The 22,995-nt window shown below is 34.1% G+C and overlaps 1 protein-coding gene across 4 annotated transcripts in view; it reads left to right on the top strand.

Annotated features, from left to right (window-relative positions):
- Positions 1–22,995, top strand: part of SCLT1 (sodium channel and clathrin linker 1) — a 175,766-nt gene that overhangs the window by 16,467 nt on the left and 136,304 nt on the right. For all 4 annotated transcript variants that reach the window (XM_059378370.1, XM_059378371.1, XM_059378369.1 and 1 more), the window contains exons 3-5: positions 3,973–4,031; positions 4,883–4,955; positions 8,396–8,451. In XM_059378370.1, coding sequence (XP_059234353.1) covers positions 3,973–4,031; positions 4,883–4,955; positions 8,396–8,451 — 188 coding nt within the window. The remainder of the gene's footprint in view (positions 1–3,972; positions 4,032–4,882; positions 4,956–8,395; positions 8,452–22,995) is intronic.

Below are 22,995 nucleotides of genomic sequence, written 5' to 3'. Positions count from 1 at the left end.
AAATCCAACCCTGAAATTACATAGACTACTGGATGCATTTATTCTTTAATCTATCAGAGTTCTCTCTGGAAGGTTATCCTTTTTGTATAATTCATCTTACAGTCCTAGATCCATGTCAACATGTCTGTTGAGGCTGTATATTTTGAGAAATCCTTTCCATGTTGGTTGGAGGTTCATAACATATACTTTGGTTAGCTAATAGAGTGTCCCCCATATTAAGAAAAAAGAAATTTTAAAAAGTAAAGAGCAAAGATTTATTAAGAGCTTTCTATATGTCAGGAATTATACTAAACACTTTGAGTATATTGTTCCTTTATTTAAATTTTTTTCAAACATACATCGAAGTACAGAAGTTACTAAAAATGGTATCTGGTAGCTAGCTACCACCCAGTTGTGTCCATTCTTAATTTTTTGCCATGTTTACTTCCACTCTTTTTTTCTTTATTCAGTCTTTTTTTTTTTTTTTAAGATTTTATTTATTTAACAGAGATCACAAGTAGGCAGAGAAGAAGAGAAGAAGACAGAGAGAGAGGAGGAAGCAGGCTCACTGCTGAGCAGAGAGCCTGGCTCACGGGCTCAATCCCAGGACCCTGGGATCCTGACCTAAACTGAAGGCAGAGGCTTTAGCCCACTGAGACACCCAGGCGCCCAGTCTTTTTTTTTTCTTTGTTAAAGAAATAAGACACTGTAGAAACAATTCAGTGTCTGTACCTCTTGTGCATTTTCTTCTATCCCTTTCCAGTGGTAATCACCATTCTAAATTTAGTGTTTTCCAATGGTATATATGCTCCCAGTACTTTTACTATGTATGTTCATATCTGCAGTAATTTTATTGTATCGTTTGGCAAGTTTAAAATCTTTTATAAGTGATATCATACTATATGTATCTGTCTGCAAAACTTGCTTTTTTTGCTTAAAATTATTTTTAAGAATTTGATACATATATCACAAGTTCATGCATTATATAACTTTGTCCATTACATTCCACTGTATTATTAGACCACAAGCTATCCATTCTCCTATTAAAGGACATTTAGATTTTGTCCAATTCTTATATTTTGCAATAATCCTTAAGCTCATTGTTAAACATGTCTCCATATACACATTGTACTTAGAGGTTTTTTAGGATGTATACCTAGATTGGACTTTTTTCATCTTCAGGTTTACTAGAAATTGTCCGAGGTGGTTGTACTCGTTTTCATTCCCATTCATGGTATATGAGAGTGCTCCTTGTAAAACATCTTTCTGAGCCATTGGTTGCATTGTCAGACATTTTGTTTTGGTCGGTGTGGTTGGTGTAAAATGACATCTCACTATTGTTTTATTTGTATTTCCCTAATTATTAATGATGTTGTGCTTGCTTTTATTTGTCTGATCTCAGATTTCCTCTTTATTTTGCTTGTTGATACTCTGTTCACTGACACATGTGGAAAGTTCAATTTGTGGGTTTTCATTTATCTTGTTTATATGCTTTATAGTGGAAAAATTTAAACATTTAATATAGTCAAATGTGTCAGTGTTTTACTCTTGTGTCTTAAGTCCTTTACTTGCATAAGTACATAGTTAAGTCTTTAATTAATCAGGAATTTATTATTGTGTATTATGTAGGAAGGATGTCTGGTATACGAATAACTTCTAGAATTAGCCTATTTGCTTTTGGGTTATGCCCATAGTGATACATATAAATCTTGTTAATTCCTTGAACTACTTATGGGATCCTATTGTATTACTTTCCTTTAGCCTATTGTTGGACATTTTATCTGTCATTATAGTAAAAGCTGCACTGAACATCCTGTATATCTCCTTGTGTTTGAGTATTTATTCATACTTTATACTAGATAATGAGTTTTTGGTCATGTTAAAAATGTTGCTGGCCTTTTAACTTTGCTTATGGTACTTTCAGCTGCATAGACGCTTTAAATTTGGGTGTTGTAAGAAATCTCAGTCTCTCTATAGATTTTACACCGGGTGTCTTCCCGCTAGAAATGTATTTTGAGTGGAAGTATTGGGCTTTGGTTGATATATTAGTGAACAAAACAAACAAAAGCCTCTGCATTTTTTGGAACTTAAGAAAGCTTTCTCTATCCCGAGGTCAAAAATGCAATTTTTTTCAATAACTGTTAAATATTTTTTAAACATTTGGATCTTTATCTGTAATTTATTTTTCCATATAGTACATGCTGGAATCTAATTTTATTTTGTTACCTAACACTGTTACTTAAAAGCAGTATTTTGTCTATTCAGTTATAATTTCACTTCTTTTAGATGTCATGTTTCTATAAATTTTTTATCTATTTCTGGATTTCCTATGCTCTTCTGTTTGTTACTGTGTCTGCACCACAGTGTTTTTAAAAATTATTTTTATTAATATATAATGTATTATTTGCCCAGGGGTACAGGTTTGTGAATCGTCAGGCTTACACTCTGTACCATAGTGTTTTAATCACTCTAGCATTAACAATGTTTTGATATGTAGTAGGGCAAACCCTTTACTCTTTTTTCTTTTCCATCCCTCTCCCCCTTTTTTTTGGCCAGGTTATCTTAGCTATTCTTGCACATTTACTCATTCACAAGAACTGTAAAATCTGTGTAAGATAAAGTTTCATAAATTATTCTATTGAATTTTTGTTTTGGAATTGCACTTGCAGTGAATTTTAAAGAATTAATATATTTATAGTATTGACCATTCACATATCCATGAATAGTATAGTACTATTTATTTATATCTTCTTTTATGTCCTTCAGTAAAGTTGATTTTGCAGTATAGTTATTGCAATGGTCTTTGTTTTGTTTTTGTTTTTTATTCTCAAGTACTACCTTTTGTTACAGTAGTGAATAGAGTATTATTTCCTTTTACATTTTCAAATTATTGCTGGCATTTGGGAAAGCTGTTCTATTGATCTTCTATGTGATAACTTAGTGTATTCTCTTATTAGACCTAATAATCGGTAGATTATACATAGATTTCTAGGTAAATGGTCAAATTGTCTGTAAATAATAATAGTGTTATATCTTCCCTTTCAACATTTAAATTTTGAACTCTCTACCCTGTTTCCACTGACTAGAACCTCTATACAGTGGTGAAGTTAGCAGTGATGGTGAGCAGCCTTATATTATACTGCATTTAATGCAGTGTTGTTGGTGTTTTACCATGAAAGATAGTAATTGATTTAGGTTTCTGGTAGATATTCTTTATCAAGTTGAGAAAATTCTTCCTATTTTAAGTTTGCTGAGAGTTCCTATTATGCATGGACGTTAAAATTTACCAAATAAACTTTTTAAAAATTAATTTATTTATTTTTAGCATAACAGTATTCATTATTTTTTCACCACACCCAGTGCTCCATGCAATCCGTGTCCTCTGTAATACCCACCACCTGGTACCCCAACCTCCCACACCCCCCCACCACTTCAAACCCCTCAGATTGTTTTTCAGAGTCCATAGTCTCTCATGATGCACCTCCCCTTGATTATGCTGAGTGAAATAAGTCAAGCAGAGAGAGTCATTTATCATATGGTTTCACTTATTTGTGGAGCTTAACAAATAGTATGGAGGACATGGGGAATTAGAGAGGAGAAGGGAGTGGAGGAAATTGGAAGGGGAGGTGAACCAAATAAACTTTTTTTAAAGATTTTATTCATTTATTTGACAGAGAGAGATCACAAGTATGCAGAGAGGGGGAAGCAGGCTCCCTGCTGAGCAGAGAGTCCGGATGCAGGGCTCAAGCCCAGGACCCTGAGACCATGACCTGAGCCCAAGGTAGAGGCCCAACCCATTGAGCTACCCAGGCGCCCCCCACCCCCCAAATAAACTTTCAACTCAGTTTAGATGATTACTTGTTTCTCTTCTTTTAAATTGCATTAAGATTTTCTAAGGTAAATTTTTTAATTGTATTTAATTTTAAACTACCGCAAATTTGGGGCTTGGATGATATGAGAAAACATTTTAAGATGCAATATTCTCTGTTATAGAAAGCTGTCTTGAAAGGAGATGGGAATGACACATTAGAAAACACAATAGTCGATCAAAGGTAAGGTTGAGTTACCAGAAAAATATTATTTTCTTAAGTATATTTATTATTGTTGAAATAATTCCTTTAGTATTAGGATGGTTTATTTCATAGTCTGCTATAATTAGATTTGAACATTGACTATACAAGTGGAAAAAAAGCCAGCATTGTAATCTATAAGAGTAGCTCTCAAATGGGGTAATTTTATCTCCCTCCTATTCATAACCTCTGGAGTTTCTAGAAACTGGCCCTCAAAAGTGGAGGGCTAAGAGAGACTGAAGGAAGAGGCAGATCACTCCAGATTGGTAAGTGGCAAATTTATTAAGCAATAGAACCTATTGAGGAGGCTTGTCTTGAGAGAACACAAGACAGCTATATTTCCTCACCTGCCTGCCATAATCTTGGAAGCTTAAACTTGGTTCAGTCAGAAATATAGGAGGCCTTACCTGGATTCACTTACATACCCAATATAGATAGCCTCAGCATCACATTACTATCTTAAGGCTGTATCCTTGGAGCTGCTTCTGGAAGTGGGGAAGGCAAGCAGAACACATATTCCAAGGGAGGGGGTGAGTAGCTTAAGGCTATATTAGAAATTGGGGGTGAGTAGCCTCCAGTTGCCCAGGTTCAGCTCAAGAATCAACTGGCAGTTGTTTTCTTGATGAACTCCTTCATTACCTCCCCTCCCTCAATATTTGACAATATCTGGAAGTATTCAATTGAGCTAAGATTGAGAACAGGAAAAAGACAAAGTATTGATTGCTGTGGATAGACTTATCATTAAAATGTTCATATTCAATTTCATTATGTATTATACATTGACCTATATTAAACAATATGTCCTTTTTTAAAATTATGTATTTTTTCTTTAGCTTTTTAGCTCCTCTTATTATTGAGTATGATAAGCATCTGGAAGAGCTACAGGGGCAGCTGAAGTATTATCAGGTATGAAATCATAGTTATCAAGCTTTTTATAATATTCTATTAAAAAGGTAAAATACACTTTTCAAAAACATTGATGATGAATAAAATATTTAGCAATAACTAATCAATTCTTGGCTGTCTGTAAGAGAGAAAGTGTAGTACGTGTGTGTGTGTTTTAAGATTATCTTTAGTTTTGCTTTTTAATCCAGTGTTCCCTTGCTCCTGATATCTCCCAAGATCTCCTAGGTGCTTGAAGCTCTTAAACTCATTATTATAAGCTTATATCTTTATTTTCCCCCAGGGAGATCCCAAACCATTCCATACTTTTAGACCTTTCTCTTTACCCTCATTCTACCTGTATTTCCCATTACTTAGAGGATGGATTTTTCACCCAATTTCAAATATTATGTCCATCAGATTATAGATGCATTTGATCAATTTCTAATATAGCCTTAAGCTATGGCATCTTTTTCTGAAATCCCTAGTAGTGAGGTTTATTTTAGGAGTGAACAGAGTGAAGAAACTGAGGACACTTCTATATCCTAGAATTTCTGAGATTAGGATATACAGCAGGCTCATGGAGAACTAAAATGATAGCACAACATTGCTCAAGATATAATCTGAGTTTCAATGATCGATATTTTTAGAATATACTTAATATTTATAATCTGTTTCTTTGATTTTAAAATGTTTTTTACATTTTCCTCCCAAACTTTGACCTTTCTGATTGTTGGATAACCATATAAAGGAAGCATTTGTTCAAGAGATGCTGTATGTCTCAAGCTAAGCTCACCAGAAGGTGGTAACCTTCTTAGAGTTTGAATATACTCATATTTGTGTTTGGTTTAGATACCAATCCCTGGATCAGTTCAGTTGGGTAGCAAGGTTAACTTAATTTTAATGCAAATGAAAGTATAGCATGTTTTTTTATATGGGGCTATAAATGGGGCAAACACTAAAAACTTTATTTATATCTCTCTCCACTTCATGCAGGGACAGCAAGAGATCCTACCATATGCTTTGAAGTCTAGTGCATAATATGCCCTCAATTTTTGATGAATGAATTGAAAACCAGGACTTATTAGAACAAGATGATTAGATCTAGCTTAACAATCTCCTACTTATAAATTACTAGATTGACAAAGTATTTTACTAAAAGAACACATAATGCTTTCATTTTCTAAAAATAAGTTAGGGTTTCCATTGCATTTGATATTAATACTTTCATTTCCAGGATTAATCCTTTAATATAAATTTACAGAGTGATCCTGTAGACCCAAATTTCAAAAACAAGCATTTCTTTAAATTGCAGTTACTGTCTTACTGTAAGTTAATTAGATGTTTTCCTAGTCTTTACTATGGGCTTTTTTTTTTTGCCTGTGGTCATTTAAGTTCGAACCTATCATAGTAATGTCTTTTAATCTTTCTAATTGACAATTAAAGAACAATAGAAAGCTCTGTTCTGCACAAATGGCATTTTGCTTTTCTTTTTAGGGCTAGTGAGTTTAAAGTTTCTGCTGAATTCACTCAAAATTGCTATAATGACATATTATGTGGTTCAATTGTTATAAAATGGGATAACTAGTTATCTTGAATTAATAAACTTTTAAATGTTTGATTTTTTATAATCTATCTGATTCATATATCTCTATAATCAGCTATTTTACTAAGGTGTTTAACTTCATTCCCCCATCTAACATTCTCAATCTAAGAGTGATTATTGAATTAATTACAAGAGAGAGAAAACTGTAGCAGAAGGCCCAAGGGTCTGTAACAAGAGTAATTGCTACTTTTACAGATGGAAAAAAAGATGCTGACAAATCTAAGAACAGTTGCTCACATGAATATTACTGACAAGTACTAGTTCTTAGGATCTATTGACCCAGTAAAAAGAATAGTTTATCCTGAAAGTAGGAAAACTATCACTGTATTTCTTTATATGAAAAACTCCCTTCCAAAAATGTAAATAAGGGAAAATTTGGTAATACAAGAGGTACTGCTGAGATTTTGTTTACTTCCAACTATTAAATATTTTGGAATATTTGACAGTAAAGAATCTCTAGTGTGACCATAATGATTCACCTTTAATCCTAGCTATTATATATACATTCTAACTATTTGAGTAATTTGAGTAAATATTTTTAAGATGCACCAATCTTTTTACAACTTTTAAAGATCTTGCAAGATTTTGCAACTTTTAAGATCAGTTTTGTTGTTGTTTTTTTAGTGGCAAGTATCAGGATAATTGCTACAATAAAATACAAACCTCTTAGTTACCATGGCATACAAGAGCTGCTGCCTGCCTTTCTAATTTTCTTTCACTGCATCATGACTCAATGTATGGTTTTACTTCTTAGTTATCTGATAGTGAATTCATTCATTTTAATTTAATTGTGATTCATTCACAAAAAGGACCTGGGAAATGTTCATCTTTCCTAAAGCCAGCTTTGTATTTAGAGTTGGCTGTTTCTGATTTCCTAGTCCAAGCTTCCACTAGCTTCTCTGGTTGAAAAGGAGGCAGAAGGGCTTGGAGGATTGCCTGTTTCACCCTTCCCTTGCCAGGTTCACTCCAGCCTTGGCTCCTCTCCTTTAGCCTAGGTTACTCAATCAAGATTAATGGACATACCATGAGTTGATTGCAGTTTTAAGTGTGATTTTACATGGTCTCCTTCCTGCTCTCCCCTAGCCCATTTACTCTCATTGAGAGCTGACAACAATGCCTGTGTTCTAATATTTTTGCCTCTTTGCTTTTATACATATATCTCCCTACTTGAAATGCCTTTTCTTTCCTGTTGAGATTTTACAATCCCTTCATCTCCTCAGAGAAAATTAATCATTCCAAACTCATTCTCTTTACAGTTTATATTTTATTCTCATTTTTATATGAATTAGTGATTTTTTTTCTCCATTTTTCCTATTAAAGTATATGTTGGTGACGATACAGGTTTACCAACGTTGTATGGTGTGGAGAGTTTAGACAGTTAATAAAGGTGGCAAATAGACTGAGCAAATTACTGCTAAAGATCTCTAGTTTCTTTTTCACCGTTAACATTTTACTTTTCCAAATACAAGCTGTTATCTGGGCTTCAACTAAACTAAAGTGGATTAAGAATACATTCAGGGTATGGGGATCATCTGGTATTTGTTACAGTGACATACTGAGGAATATCTCTCATCTGTTTTTTATAAACATCTACAATCATAGGACTGCATTAGTGAGTATTTCTCAGTGTGTCATATAAATATTTTCTTTATATTTCAAAATGAGTGTTTTATTATATATTCTTTATGTATTATTCTGTGCATCATTAAAATATCCAAATTTACTAGTGCTTATTAGAAGTAAAGAATCATTGTTTCTTATCAGTAGCCTAGTGCCATAGAATCTGACTGCTTGGTTAGGAATGGATTACATAATAGAGACCCATCTACAAAATATATTCAATATTTTAATCTTTCAGAAACATATGGGTGAGATGAAACTACAGCTTGAAAATGTCATCAAGGAAAATGAAAGGTAAATCAATTTAACTGTTGATTCCTTTATTGTTATCCTAGGTAACTTTTATTCTTCTTATTTGCTCTTTTATTCATATAGTACACTGGTTATGAGTGCAGACTCTGGAGCCTGATTTCCTGTTTGACCCCTGGGTCCATTACTTACGAGCTATGCAACCTTACTTGGGCAGTTACTTAACCTCTTTGTGCTTTAATTTTCTCATCTATGAATTAGAAATAATTATTTCATAGTGCTGACTATAGGGGAAAATAGGGTATATAATAAACACTTTATAAGTATTAGCAATCATTAATAGTATAGTTATTTTAGTCACGTATGTTATGAAACATACTGATAAAAACTGTCAACCCATCATCCAGTTAAGAGCTAAAAGAGGTTAACAGTACTGGTATACCTACCCATGTTTTCCTTCCCTATTCATTCCTCTCCTGACCTCTGCTGGATATTAGCACTTTCTTGAATTTCGTGTTTATCATTCCCTTGCTTTTTAAATTTTTTAATAAGTGTGTGTATTCCTAACAATAAATTATTCAGTTTTGTATTTTTTAAACTATATAAAAGTGATAATCATTTAGTCTTCTGGGACTTTTTTTTTTCTACTCAGCATCATACACAAACAAGCACAAGAGTTTCAAGGGATAATCTTGCTGGGTCATAGGTTATGTAAATATTCAGTTTTACAATATAACACCAACTTAATTTGCAAAATGGCTGTACCAATTTACATTCCCACCTGTGATATTTATGAGTTCTTACTGATCTACATGTTTTTTTCAGCACTTAGTCTTACTAGGTTTTTTAATTTTTGTTATTTTAAGTCTTGAAAGGTTTTTCATTGTGGTTTTAATTTAACATTTCTCTGAATCTAACATTTCCCTATAATACTAATATGGTTGACCATTTTTCATATGTGTATTTACCCATGTGATTTTCTTTTCTCATTAAATGCTTGTTCATTTTTTTTCCCATTTTCTATTTACCTTTCCCTTATTAAATTATCAAAGTATTTTATATACCCTGTATTCTGAATATTTGTTAGTGTGCCAATCTGTGTCAATGTAAAAATACTACTATAAACAATAACCATTGTAGAAATTTCAGAGAGGAAGGAATTTAGTTACTTATCTGTAAGTGCTACTAGGTCCCTGATTTTAGGATCATAACTTAGGGATTGTGATCTGGAGGTTGGATATTTATGTTGCTGCCACCATCTCTGTTGCTACTCCTACATTATCATTTCCATAAAGCTGGAGCCTTGCTATTAGAAAGTGAGGCACAGGGTTTTGACTGTAAGAGACCCTCATGTCTACCCAGTTTTGCTTGCTATCTGTCATACCAGTAGAGGAATATTCTCAGCTCACTTCTGTTTACCATATCCCCCACAAGGGCTTCTCACTGGTAAAACTTTAATCCTACCCACAACTCCAGCTTCAAGAACCTCCGAGAAATAGAGTTTTAGACTTTCTGCCACTGTACTAGATGAAAAGGGATGGGAGTGAATAATGTTGCTGCAGTACCGTACAATAGGTGTTTCCTGTCTCTGTTCCCAGGTTATGATAGGTTTCATGAAAAGAATTTTCTATTTTGTTTTTAATCTTAAAAGATAGTTGAATCCAGCTTTCTTCTTATGGTTGTTATTCTTTGTCTCTCTAACAAATCCCCTTTCAACCGGTGATCATAAAAATCTGTTTTTTGCTTAAAATGTTTAAAGTTTTATTTTATCCAAGTTTCTTAACTTTAACTTTAAAAGATTATATAGCTGGGCTGAAATCTGATATATCTTTTGTTGTTGATTTGTATAACTAGACCGAAAAGTAAAGAGGTAATTTTTTTTAGTTCTAAATTCATTTAAAACACAGACTCTTTTAAAGCTGGCATTCTTTTGTATGTATTTTGGTATGTTATATAGCAGTTTCCTTTTTTGTTGTTTAATATAATACACGTTGTTCTTTAGAATAATCTAGAACTCCCATGGAATTCGTATGTCTGGTTTTGACTATTTTGTCATCTTCTCCCTTCAATTTTAAAAAATATGTTTCACTATTTCTCCTTTTCTCTAATTTCTGAAAGCTTCATATATTTAAGCTACTAATATTGGCTGAAGTGTAAATAAGTCCTTTAATTGGGTTTTCAATTTTTATTTGTTTTTCCCCCAGGGAAAAGCTTTTCTAACTTTAACTTTTTATGATTTACTATTCTTTCTCAAAAAAGTTATTAAATAAACTATGCCATTCCTATTAAAGAGCATTGCTAAGATTTCTGAATCACCAATGTATATAGATTAAGCTTGTATTTTAATGTAATGGGAATAGAAAAAGGTACTATAAGGTCAAGACAATCATTGTATTTCCTGTATTTGATTCCACATACTTATTTCCTTTCATGTCTGGTTCTTTTTAAGCCAGTCTTTTAAAAATTTGCCTTCACCTATTTAATAGTAATGTGGTCATGTCTCATGAATGTATTTATTCCTAGTACAATAGGAAAGGAACAATAGAAACAAATGGATTCTGAGCTTATTATAAAGGCACTTTTGGTAACTGGAAAATTTCTCGGTTTTAAAGTGAATTCTTCTTATTATGTTTTTAGGGCAACATCCTACCTTTTATTATGTGTTGCAGTTAAGAACTGCAAAATCAAGAGTTTATCATTTTTAAGGAGAGTATCTTAAATGTGTGTACATAATCAGTTCTGAGTAATGGAAGCTAACAGTGACATGGATTATGTAGTAGTATGCAATTCTACACTGTTGGGTTTAGAAATGTTTTAATATTTACATTTTTATATGGGTGGATATAATGTAAGAATTCACTACAGATAGGAAATAATGAAGTTAAATCAGGCTAAGGAAAAGGTGAAAAAATACTTTCCTTCCTCCCATTTTTAAATTTGTTCTTTGAAATCCAGCTTCTGTTGAGAACATATATTTTGTTTTGTCCTTTTTTTTTTCTGTAATACCATCTTTTCTCCTCAAAACTTATCAGAGGAAATAAATTGAATGCAGGATTATATGTACAGCACTTTCTGGCACTAAATACTAATTTTTTATTATTTATTAAATTATTATTCAGGCTATTCATTTGTTGTCTCCATATGAGCCATTTTTAATTCTTTCATTCACCCCTGATTTTGTTCCAGTGTCCATGTGCTTGGGGGAGAAGAGCTGCTTCCACAATTTTATTTTATTTTTTTTTTAAGATTTTATTTATTTATTTGACAGAGAGAGATCACAAGTAGGCAGAGAGGCAGGCAGAGAGAGAGGAGGAAGCAGGCTCCCTGCTGAGCAGAGAGCCCGATGCGGGGCTCGATCCCAGGACGCTGAGATCATGACCTGAGCCGAAGGCAGCGGCTTAACCCACTGAGCCACCCAGGCGCCCCCTGCTTCCACAATTTTAGATGATAAGTCTTTTATTTAAACTAGTTGGAATTTATTTTTGCCAGGGATTGGTCTAGGAATGAACACAGAACCCTACTTTTAGCCAGTGAAGTATAAGAGAAAGTCTGTTGTAGAGCTTCTGGTAAAGAATCTTCTCCCTGATTTAAAAAAAAAAAAAAAAAAAATGGCTGGCATGAAGAAAACTTTACCTCCTTCCAGCTTGTCGTTTTAGAAAGTGGTTTATGAAGTTGATAAAACCATTTTGTATCCATGGGGATAGATATCCACATTGAAAGAAGGGAATTATAATGTGGAATTATTGAACTGCTGAAACAAATCTGGAACCACTTACCCTTCTAATTTAATATTAGATGAGGTAATAAAATAGTCATTCAGTCATTCATCTATAAGTATTTATTGAGTACTAAGTAAGTACCAGGCACTATTCAAGTGAATACATCAGTGATACACTGATAAAACAGACAAAAACGACCAAATATCCTTGGGGTGCCTGGGTGGCTCAGTCGGTTAAGCATCAGACTCTTGATTTTGGCTCAGGTAATGATCTCAGGATCCTGGGATCAAGCCCATTGTTGGTCTCCCTCCTCAGTGGGGAGTCTGCTTATCTCTCTCTCCCTCTGCCCTTCCCCCCACTAGTTTGTGCATTCACTCTCGCATGCTCTCAAATAAATAAATCTTTTTTTTTTTTGTAAGATTTTATTTATTTATTTGACAGACAGAGATTACAAGCAGGTAGAGAGGCAAGCAGAGAGAGGGGAGGAAGCAGGCTCCCCGCTTGAGCAGAGAGCCAGATGCAGGGCTCGATCCCAGGACTCCGAGATCATGACCCGAGCCAAAGGCAGCGGCTTAACCCACTGAGCCACCCAGGCGCCCCAAATAAATAAATCTTTTTAAAAAATGATTGTCTTTACTTTTTGTTAGGCATTTTGTTACTTACATCCAAAATATACAAACTGATAGACTTAATTGTCTATCAGTTATCTGTCAAAGATTCATAAACTACAGCCTGTGGATCAGATTTGGCCTGCTATCTCTTTTTGTAAATGAAGGTTTATTGACTCACAGCGACATTCATTCATTGATACATTGTCTGTAGTAAACACTGCTGTTCTTGAGTTACTTGAGGTCTGTGAGGAAGAACATCCCCAAAAGTCTGCCAAAATCCTAAGCTTTATAAAGTGTTAAATTTCTGTTTCAAATCTCATATAAAACCAGAGCTACCCTGATTTCCCTATGTCTCTGTTTATAACCCAGTTTACTGTTCTTTTATTATGTGCATATACATACTCTCTTACCATGGTTCCCTTTGATTACTAGTCTCTCATCACGTCAGCCTTCTTATTTGGCTTTCTCAAACCTAGCAAACCAGTGTTCCCCTGAAGACCTTACCTAATACTTTTGCCTAGAATACTCTTCTCTAGAAGACTAGTAGGACTGTCTACCCTTTTTTCAGCCCTTTTTCAGGAAAGCATTCCCTGACTACATTATCTAGCTGTTTCCAGCCTCTTCTTTTTTCTATAATACAATTTTATTTTATTTATGGCACCTATTACTACTTGAAATTATTTTTTTGCCTTTTTGATTATTTTTTTGTCTTATCTACCGGAATGTGTTCTTCATGCGAGCAGGGCCCTTATCTATTCTTTCTTACTGCTATATACCTAACACCATTGAATAGTGCTTTATCTTTTATGCAAAAACCATATAATTCAATTTTTATAATTTCTAGTTTGAGTTTCTTTGAAGGGTAAAACTTAGAGATCCTTTTGATCTCCTTTTATCTGTGATTTTATAATTTTTCTGATTTTTTATAAATATTTTACTTATCTCTAATTCAACAGTAGTTACTTAACGACTCATCTTTATTGAGCATTTTGTTTTCAGCTTAGGTTTCATGGGGAAAAAAAACTCTTTTATAATTTAATTTTACCACCTTGGGTCATATTTAATTAAAGTAATAATAACAGGTTCTTGCAGCTATAATGTAGATTGACTGTTCCAACCTGTTTTTAGTATGCCTTCCTGTATTACAGAGGTTGGAAAACTAAAAACTAGCTCAGGATATGAATTAGGTTCTGCTAATGATAAGTACTTGTAGGAGACCTAAATTAGGAGGTAAGTAGGAGGGAAAGCAGTATCTGAGGATCTAATTTTGTGGCTGAGATCTAACAAGTGTACTGTAGCACTAGAGCTGATAATTCTGGGCAGCTGCTTCTATTGAAGCTAAAGTAAGTTGTTCCTACAGGCAATAACTCTCAGACAGTAACATCCTAATCCCAGGATCTCAGATGAAAAGGTGTGAACTTGAAACCAGCAGTTGGTGTAGTTCCTTCCTGATTATCTAGCTTCCTAATTATGGCCCACATATAAGTGGGCCATAGTTAGATTTTAGCAAATCAGTTTAGCTAAACCAGTAAGATTGACTTTTTCTAGAAACTGCACTAGAAAATAGAGATCAGCTGATCAGTGGTGACAGCAGGAAAAATGAACACTACTAGTTAATAATAATAAAGATAGGGATACCTGGGTGGCTCAGCCAGTTAAACATCTGCCTTCCGCTTTGGTCATGATCTCAGAGTCCTGGTATTGAGTAAGCCACGCAGCTCCTTGCTTGGCTAAGAGCCTGCTTCTCCCTCTGCCTGTAACTCCCCCTGCTCCCTCGTGCACGTGCTCTATGTCCCAAACACAAATAAATAAATATCTTATAAAAATAATAAGGATAACACTGTCTACCTCCACAAAGCTTTATATGATTTTTCTTCTTATTCTCAAGCCATCCAAAATGATGGAACTTTCTTCTTTTTATTTTCTCAAGGCTCTTACATTTTTTTAAGAAAAGATTTTATTAATTTGACAAAGCGATGGAAGGAGCAGCAAAGAGGGAGCAGAAGAGGAAGAAGGAGAAGCAGGCTCTCTGCTGAACAGGGGCTCAGTCCCAGGATCCTGACATCATGAACTGAGCTGAAGAGAGACACTTAACCAACTGAGCCACCCAGGTGGCCCTAAGCGCTTACATTTTGACTTAATTATTATATATTTGAATAAGTACAACTAGAACCAGAAGTCTTACCATCTTGTATGTAATACCTCTGCAAGTATTTATTGAACATGATTCAATTACTGATGTCTGATCTTCAAGATTTATTAATGATATATTAAAAAAAGCTTTGGAAAAGATTAATTCCTTGAATCTTTGCAGTAATTAAATGGTTTTATTTTCTCAATTATACTGCTAATATTTTTAGAGAATTAGATAAAATAAATTTAATCAGTATTTGCAAATATATTATTACAATTATGTTTCAGAGGAAACGGCAAAAATGTATAAGAAAAATAAGCATAAAGATTAGAGGATAGGAAGAACTAATTAGCAAGTTTGAGTATAATATTTTGTTTATATGCACTCATATCAACCAAGAAGAATACACTGTTGTTTTTAAAGGACCATGAAACATTTATAAACATAGACATGGATTGCAAACCTTGCCCACTGTTATACACACATATGAATTTAAAGCAATATAAGTCATATAGTAAAATATCATATATATATGATATATATGACTATAAATATAGTCATATATAATATCATATAAATATATATAATATATGACTATATTTATAGTCATATATATAGTAAAATTAGAAATAGCAAAAAACAGCAGTGCCTGGCTGGCTCAGTCAGTTAAGTGTCTGCCTTAGGCTCAGGTCATGGTCTTGGGGTCCTGGGATTGAGCCCTGCTGCAGGCTCCCTGCTCAGTGAGGAGTCTGCTTCTCCCTTTCCCTCTGCCCCTCACCCTTACCCCATTATGTACGCTTGTGCTCCATCTCATATAAATAAAATCTTAAAACAAACAGGCACAGATAATTTAACTACATTTTCAACTAACTCCTGAGATGAAAAGGAATTGAAAACTGAAATTAAAAACTTCTTAGAATAAACAACATATCAAACTAGTGAGATGTAGGCAGACTAGTACTTAGAACATAAATCAATTAAAAAATAAAATTGAAAATAAGTGAACTAGGGAGTTTTGTTTACAATGATATCAAGACTAGGTAATCAGACTCCTGAGAAAAATTAGAAATTCTAGACAAAAACTAGAAAATTGGGACCAAAATTTGACAATAGATCTATTTAAATGAATTGGACTCAATGGAGAATTATAGGGCAAGACCAGGAAAAAAATGAAATCCAGGGATATGAGCCTGCTTTTTGGAGATGCCTTCCCCTAGGTAAATCTCCCTATCCTGGAGAAGGTGAAGAGAGGTTGAAAAACTGAGCTTGAAACAAATTTATAGGGCTAGAGAGATTAAATTTGAAAGTCAGGGGCCATTAGATTTGAGGGTGAGTGGCTCAGGAAGTTTCCAGGCATTGGGTTGGGATACCCTAGAAGAGTGACCCCCAAAATATACTAGTCCTAAAAAGATCTAAAACATAGCTAGGAATTATCTGAATCTCTGATGTTGATATAAGGTGATCAGAAATTGATAATGCACCCAGCCACCTGTGGGGGAAAAAAGAAGACTGTTTTAGAGGAAGATAACATTATTGCTAGATCTCACAATATCTCCAGATATTTTTACATGTAATATCAGGCTCATATTTTTAAGACAGCACAGCTTTTTTTTTTTTAAAGTTTTTATTTATTTTTCTTGACAGACAGAAATCACAAGTAGGCAGAGAGGCAGGCAGAGAGAGAGGGGGAAGCAGGCTCCCGCTGAGCGGAGAGCCCGATGCGGGGCTCGATCCCAGGACCCTGGGATCATGACCTGAGCCGAAGGCAGAGGCTTTAACCCACTGAGCCACCCAGGCGCCCCAGCACAGCTTTTTAAAATTGATAAGAAATAATAGAAATAGAATAATAGAAATAATAGAAAAAAATCCACAGGACTGGTCTTTAAAATAACTCTGCTTAATATGTTCAATGAAAAAAGACAACTTTGAGAATGTTGATAAGAGAAAAGGGAATGCTAAAAAAAAAAAAAACACCAAACTGAAATTCTGAAACTGAAAAAAAAAATAATGAGATAAGATATAACTAAAGCGAGAATTAATGGAATCTAGTCCAAGTCTGAAGAAAATATCCTAAATGAATATCAGAGAGACTAGAGGATTAAAAAATACAGGAAATAATATAAGAGACATAAGAGAAATAGTGCAAAGGGCTAAAATTCATATAACTTGAGTCCCAGAAAGAGAGGGCAGAAAGACATTGATCCACAAATTAAAGAAACACCGTGTATCATAAGCAGGATGGTACAAAAAACTATAGATACATTATTGCAAGATAAAATACGTAAAGGCAATTTTTTAAAATATTCAAAGCAGAAAAATTATCTTTGAAGAAACAGCAGTAAGCCGTAAATGAACTTCTCAACAGAAATGATGGAAATAGGGAGACAGTGGAATATCTTCAAAGCTGAAAGAAAAACTATTAACTTAAAATTATGTATCTAATGAAACATTTTTCTAGAAGTCAAATAAGTACACTTTCAGATGAAAAGTGGGGAAAATTATCATTAGCAAAATTAAAATCTTAGGATATTCTATAAAAAAAAAAGGAAAGGGTAACTCTGAGAGAAAGTCTAATAAAGATAGCTATTCTGCAATGATAATAATGTTTCTAAAATATCTGTAGAGAATTAAAATACAAGGCAGCAATATCATAAATTTGGGAAAAGGGTAAATAGAGTTAAAATATTCTGAGCTTCCAGCATTACTAAAAAAAAAAAAAAATAGAATACTAATTTAGTTTTGCTAATTCTATAAGCATGTTATAATCTCTAGGATAGACACTGAAAGTAAAGAATCCTATAACTGCCAGGCTAATAGAGTAGAAAAATAGAATAATAAAAACATCTAGAACAATAGGAACTCTCTCTCATTCCTGGTGGAAAAGCAAAATGTACAGTCACTGAGGAAGACAGTTTGGTGGTCTCTTAAAAAATGAAACTTATTCTTATCATAACAATCCAGCAATCCTACTCCTTGATATTTACCTAAAGGAGCTGAAAACTTATGTCTACACAAAAACCTGCAAATGAATATTTATGGCAGCTTTATTCACAGTTGCCAAAACTTGGGAACAACCAAGATGTCCTTCAATAGGTGAACAGATAAATAAACTGTGGCACATTCAAACTATGGAATATTATTCAGCAATAAAAGAGAAATGAACTATCAAGCCAGGAGAAGATATGAAGGAGCCCTAAATAGATAATACTTAGTGAAAGAAGCCAATCTGAGAAGGTTACAGATTGTATGATTCCAAACTGTGTGCCATTCTGAAAAAGGCAAAACAATGGAGAAAAGGAGCACCTGGGTGGTGCAGTTGGTTGGGCGTCCAGCTCTTGATTTCTGCTCAGATCATGATCTCAGGATTGTGAGATCAAACACCAAAGTCTGTTTGCATACACTCTCTCAAATAAAGAATCTTAAAAAAAAAAAAAAAACCTGTGGAGACAAGAAAATGATCAGTGGTTGCAAGGGGTTGGGGGAGGGGTTGGGAGTAGAGTGGATGAAAAGGCAGAGCACATAGGATTTTTAGGACAGTGAAATTATTCTGTAAGACACTAGTAATGGATACATGTCATTATAGGATGTACAACACTAAGAGTGAATCTTAATGTAAACTATAGACTTTGGGTAATTGGGTCAATGTAGGTTTATCGGTTACAACAAAATGTACTACTCTGGTGGGGGAGGTCATGCTGGAGGGGCCAAAGGGTATACTGAGGAATCTCTGTTTTCTGCTCACTTTTGCTGTGAACTTAAAACTACTCAAAAATTCTTATTTTTTTAAAAAAGAGTCACCTAAAATGATCACATTAAAAAAAAATCAAAAGAAAGCACATAAGTAGAGAAAATCATAATAGGCAGACATAGAAATAAATACTAAGGTAGTATATATAAGTCCAAATATATCAGTAATTAAATTTCAATGTATTACATGCTATAAATAGAAGAGGTATATCAGCTACATATAGAAGAATGAAACTGGACCATTCCCTTATACCATACACAAAGATATACTCAAAATGGATGAAAGACCTCAGTGTTAGACAGGAATGCATCACATTCCTAGAGGAGAACATAGGCAGTTACCTCTTGGAAATCGGCCACCATAACTTCTTTCAAGACACATCTCCAGAGGCAAGTGAAACAAAAGCATGAACTTTTGAGACCTCAAATGAACTTTTGAGACCTCATCAAGATAAAAAGCTTCCACACAGCAAAGGAAACCGTCAGTAAAACTAAAAGGCATTCCAGGGAATAGAGGAAGATATTTGCAATAACATTACAGATAAGGACTAATATTCAAGATCTGTGAAGAACTTCTCACACTCAACACTCAAAAAACTAATAACCCAGTTAGAAAGTGGGAAGAAGACATGAACAGACACTTCTCAAAAACGCATACAAATGGCTAACAGACATGAAAAAATGCTCTACATCACTAGCCATCAGGAAATACAAATCAAAACCACCTAACAACAGTTAGAATGATAAAAATCAACAAAACAGGCAACAACAAACATTGATGAGGGTGTGGAGAAAGGGGAACCCTCTTACGCTGTTGGTGGGAATGCAAGTTGGTACAGCTACACTAGAAACCAGTATGGAGGATCTTCAAGATGTTAAGAATAGAGCTACCTTATGATCCAGCAATTGCACTACTGGGCATTTATCCCAAAGATAGAGATGTAATGAAAAGAAGGGGCACATGCACCTTAATGTTCATAGCAGCAGTGTCTACAATAGCCAAACTGTGGAAGAAGCTGAGATGCCTTTCAACAGATAAATGGATAAAGAAGATGTGGTACTTATATACAATGAAGTATTATTCAGCCATCAAAAACAATGAATACCCACCATTTGCATCTACGTGGATGGAACTGGAAGGGATTATGTTAAGGCAGTAAGTCAAGCAGAGAAAGACAATTATCATATGGCTTCAGCATAACCAATAGCATGGAGGACCATAGGGGAAGGGAGGGAATTCCAAAGGGGCATAAATTAAAGAGGGAGATGAACCATGAGAGAAGATGGGCTCCGAGAAACAATCTGTGGATTCCAGAAGGGAAAGGGGACAGGGGAGGGGTTAAAAAGGTGATGGGTATTGAGGAGGGCACGTGCTGTGATGAGCACTTGGTGTTACTCTTAACTGATGAATTGTTGAACACTACGTCAAAAACTAATTATGTACTCTACAGTGACTAACTGAGCATAATAAAAAAAAGTGATGTATCGGTGGAGATTTAAAAAAGAAACCAATTATGATATACTTCTCAGAGAGATTCCTAAAATGTAAAATAGAATGGATGCAGATGAAAGGATGGAAAATAGATCCATCATGCAAGTACTACCAAAAGAAAGCTGATAATATTGGACACAGTAGACTTTAATGAAGAACAGATTATTAGACGTAAAAAGAGATATTTCATAATGATAAAAGATTCAGTTTTCCCAAAAGATATGACAGTTTTAAATTTGTAAGCACTCATTAACAAAGGCTCAGATGGAAAATTTTCAAATTTTCTGTTCTTCTAGAATCAAAAAATTCAATTATAGCACTGAGTGGCAAGACAGACCAATTAAATTTTTTAAGCACTTAAAAATGTCAATAACGAAAGGTTATTTTTATTTAGTTTTTATTTATTTGAGAGAGAGTGAAAGAGGGCACGAGAGGGGGTAGGGTCAGAGGAAGAAGCAGACTCTCCACTGAGCAGGGAGCCGGATGTGGGACTCGATCCTGGGACTCCAGGATTAAGACCTGAGCCGAAGGCAGTCGATTAACAAACCGAGCCCCACAAAAGGTTATTTTTAAATATGCTTTACTATTTTTTAAATATTTACTTTTCCCAACAGAAAATGTTTAGTAAGAGAAAAACGACCAAAATATAAATATAACAAGATTTTTTTTTTTTAAAGATTTGTCAGAGAGAAAGCACAAGCAGAGGGAGAAGCAGGCAGAAGGAGAAGCAGAGTTCCTGCTGAGCAGGGAGCCCAGTGCGGTACTTGATCCCAGCACCCTGGGATCATGACCTCAGCCAAAAGCTTAACCTACTAAGCCACCCAGGTGTCCCTATAACAAGAATTTTTAAAAAGGCACCCCAGGGGTGCCTGGATGGCTCAGTTGGTTAAGCAACTTTATTTTAAATGGATGGATGCAGTTTCTTTGCCTTCGGTTCAGGTTATGATCCCAGGGTCCTGTTCCTTGCTCAGCAGGGAGCCTGCTGTTCTCTCTCCCTCTGCCTGCTGCTCCTTCTGTTTGTGCTCTCTCCCTCTTTCTCTGTCAAATAAATAAATAAAATTTTTAAAAAATTAAAATAAAAAGGCATCCCAAACCCCAGAGAAAAACTGTGATAGTAGGAAATACAAACGGATCGCTCTCAGTAATTGACAAAACAAGCAAACAACAACAACAACAAAAGGGTATGTGATATTTGAACAATGAAGTTAACAAATCTGTAAGGGACATATATTGAATACTAATACCCAACACCTTCAGAATACATATTCATTCAAAGTACACATACAGCATTTCCACAATTAACCAGTTTGAAAAAGTAACTCAGGGATTTTTAAAGTATCAGAATTACTCTGCTTATGTTCTTTGATGACAGTGAAAGTTATACTAGAATTCAAATTTTTTAAAGATAACTAGAAAATCCCCAACTTTAGTTAAGCAACTTCTCAATATTACATGTAAGTCAAAGGATTGACAATGAAAAATTAGAGCATGTTTTTAACTGATCGATAATGAAAATAAAGCGATAAAACTTATAGGTTGTAGCTAAGGCCATTCTTAGAGGAGAATCCAAAGTCTTAACTGTATATATTAGAAAAGAAAGTCTTAAAATCAGTGATCTCTAAGAATTTGCAAAAGAGGTTAGAAAAAGAACAGTAAACTAACAGTAAACACCTAAGGAATTATAAAATACCTAGGGAATCTGGGCACATTGGGTAAGAGCCAGCAGACGTTGAAAACTCCCAAGATTGGACACCCAACCCTAAGTACTAAATATACTAAAACAAAAATAAGCTATATATAGGTAGTCCTTGCTACGTATGATAGAGCGGGACTTTAAAAATGACCATGCAAGGTGAAACTGTGGAAAGTGATCTTAATAATCAATGGAAGAAAATTATGATTTTTCTGTGACCTTTAAAATTTTTTATAAAAATGATAATAGCTGTCTTACTGTTGTTTATAACTGTACTGTTGATTATAAGGGATAGGTTTTGTTATTGTTTTTTTTTTACAAAGAAAACATTTTAATTCTTAATGTTTCTAATGTTTTTAGTGTAAGTGAATATTAACTTTACTGTTTTTTTCATTTCATTCAAAATTACTCTAGGAGGTTTACCTGAGTTGACTTATGATGAAAATATCTGTATAATGGAAATAATGGAATATTATGCCATCATTAAAATATTTATAGGGAAATATTTTATAATCTGGAAGAATGCATATGTTTCAATAATAAAGTTTAAAAGCCAGGTTATAAGATATTAGCAATATGGTATATCTGTCTATTTTTAATGGAGAGCAAAAATTCTGCTAGAAAATATATCACACCATTACAATGGTTTTTCCCTGGAACTTGGGATGTCTTTTTTAAAACCCTTACTATATTTTATATTATGAAGTATTTTTTAAGATACCAGAAATATTTAAACCCATAATTTTATGTGCAGTTAATCTTCGACAAAAAAGCGAAGTATATGCAATGGGAAAAAGACAATCTCTTCAACAACTTATGTGGGAAAACTGGACAACTACACGCCAAAGAATGAAACTGGACCATTTTCTTACACCAGGCACAATAATAAATCCAAAATCCTGAAACCATAAAAATCCTGGAAGAGAGCATAGGCAGAAATGTCACTGACATTAGCTATATCAATAATTTTTTAGATAGGTCTTCTGAGACAACGAAACAAGAACAATAATAAAATACTAGAACTCATCAAAATAAATAGCTTATGCATAACAAAGGAAACAATCAGCCAAACTAAAAGGCAGCTTACAGATTGGAAGAAGATATTTGCAAATGACATATCTGCTAAATAGTATTCAAAATATACCAAGAACTTACATAACTCAACACCAAGAAACCAAATAATCCAATTTAAA

Source organism: Mustela nigripes, chromosome 1 (assembly GCF_022355385.1).
Source record: "Mustela nigripes isolate SB6536 chromosome 1, MUSNIG.SB6536, whole genome shotgun sequence".
In the NCBI taxonomy this organism is placed as follows: domain Eukaryota; kingdom Metazoa; phylum Chordata; class Mammalia; order Carnivora; family Mustelidae; genus Mustela; species Mustela nigripes.
This window is presented reverse-complemented; position numbering and strand designations above follow the sequence as displayed.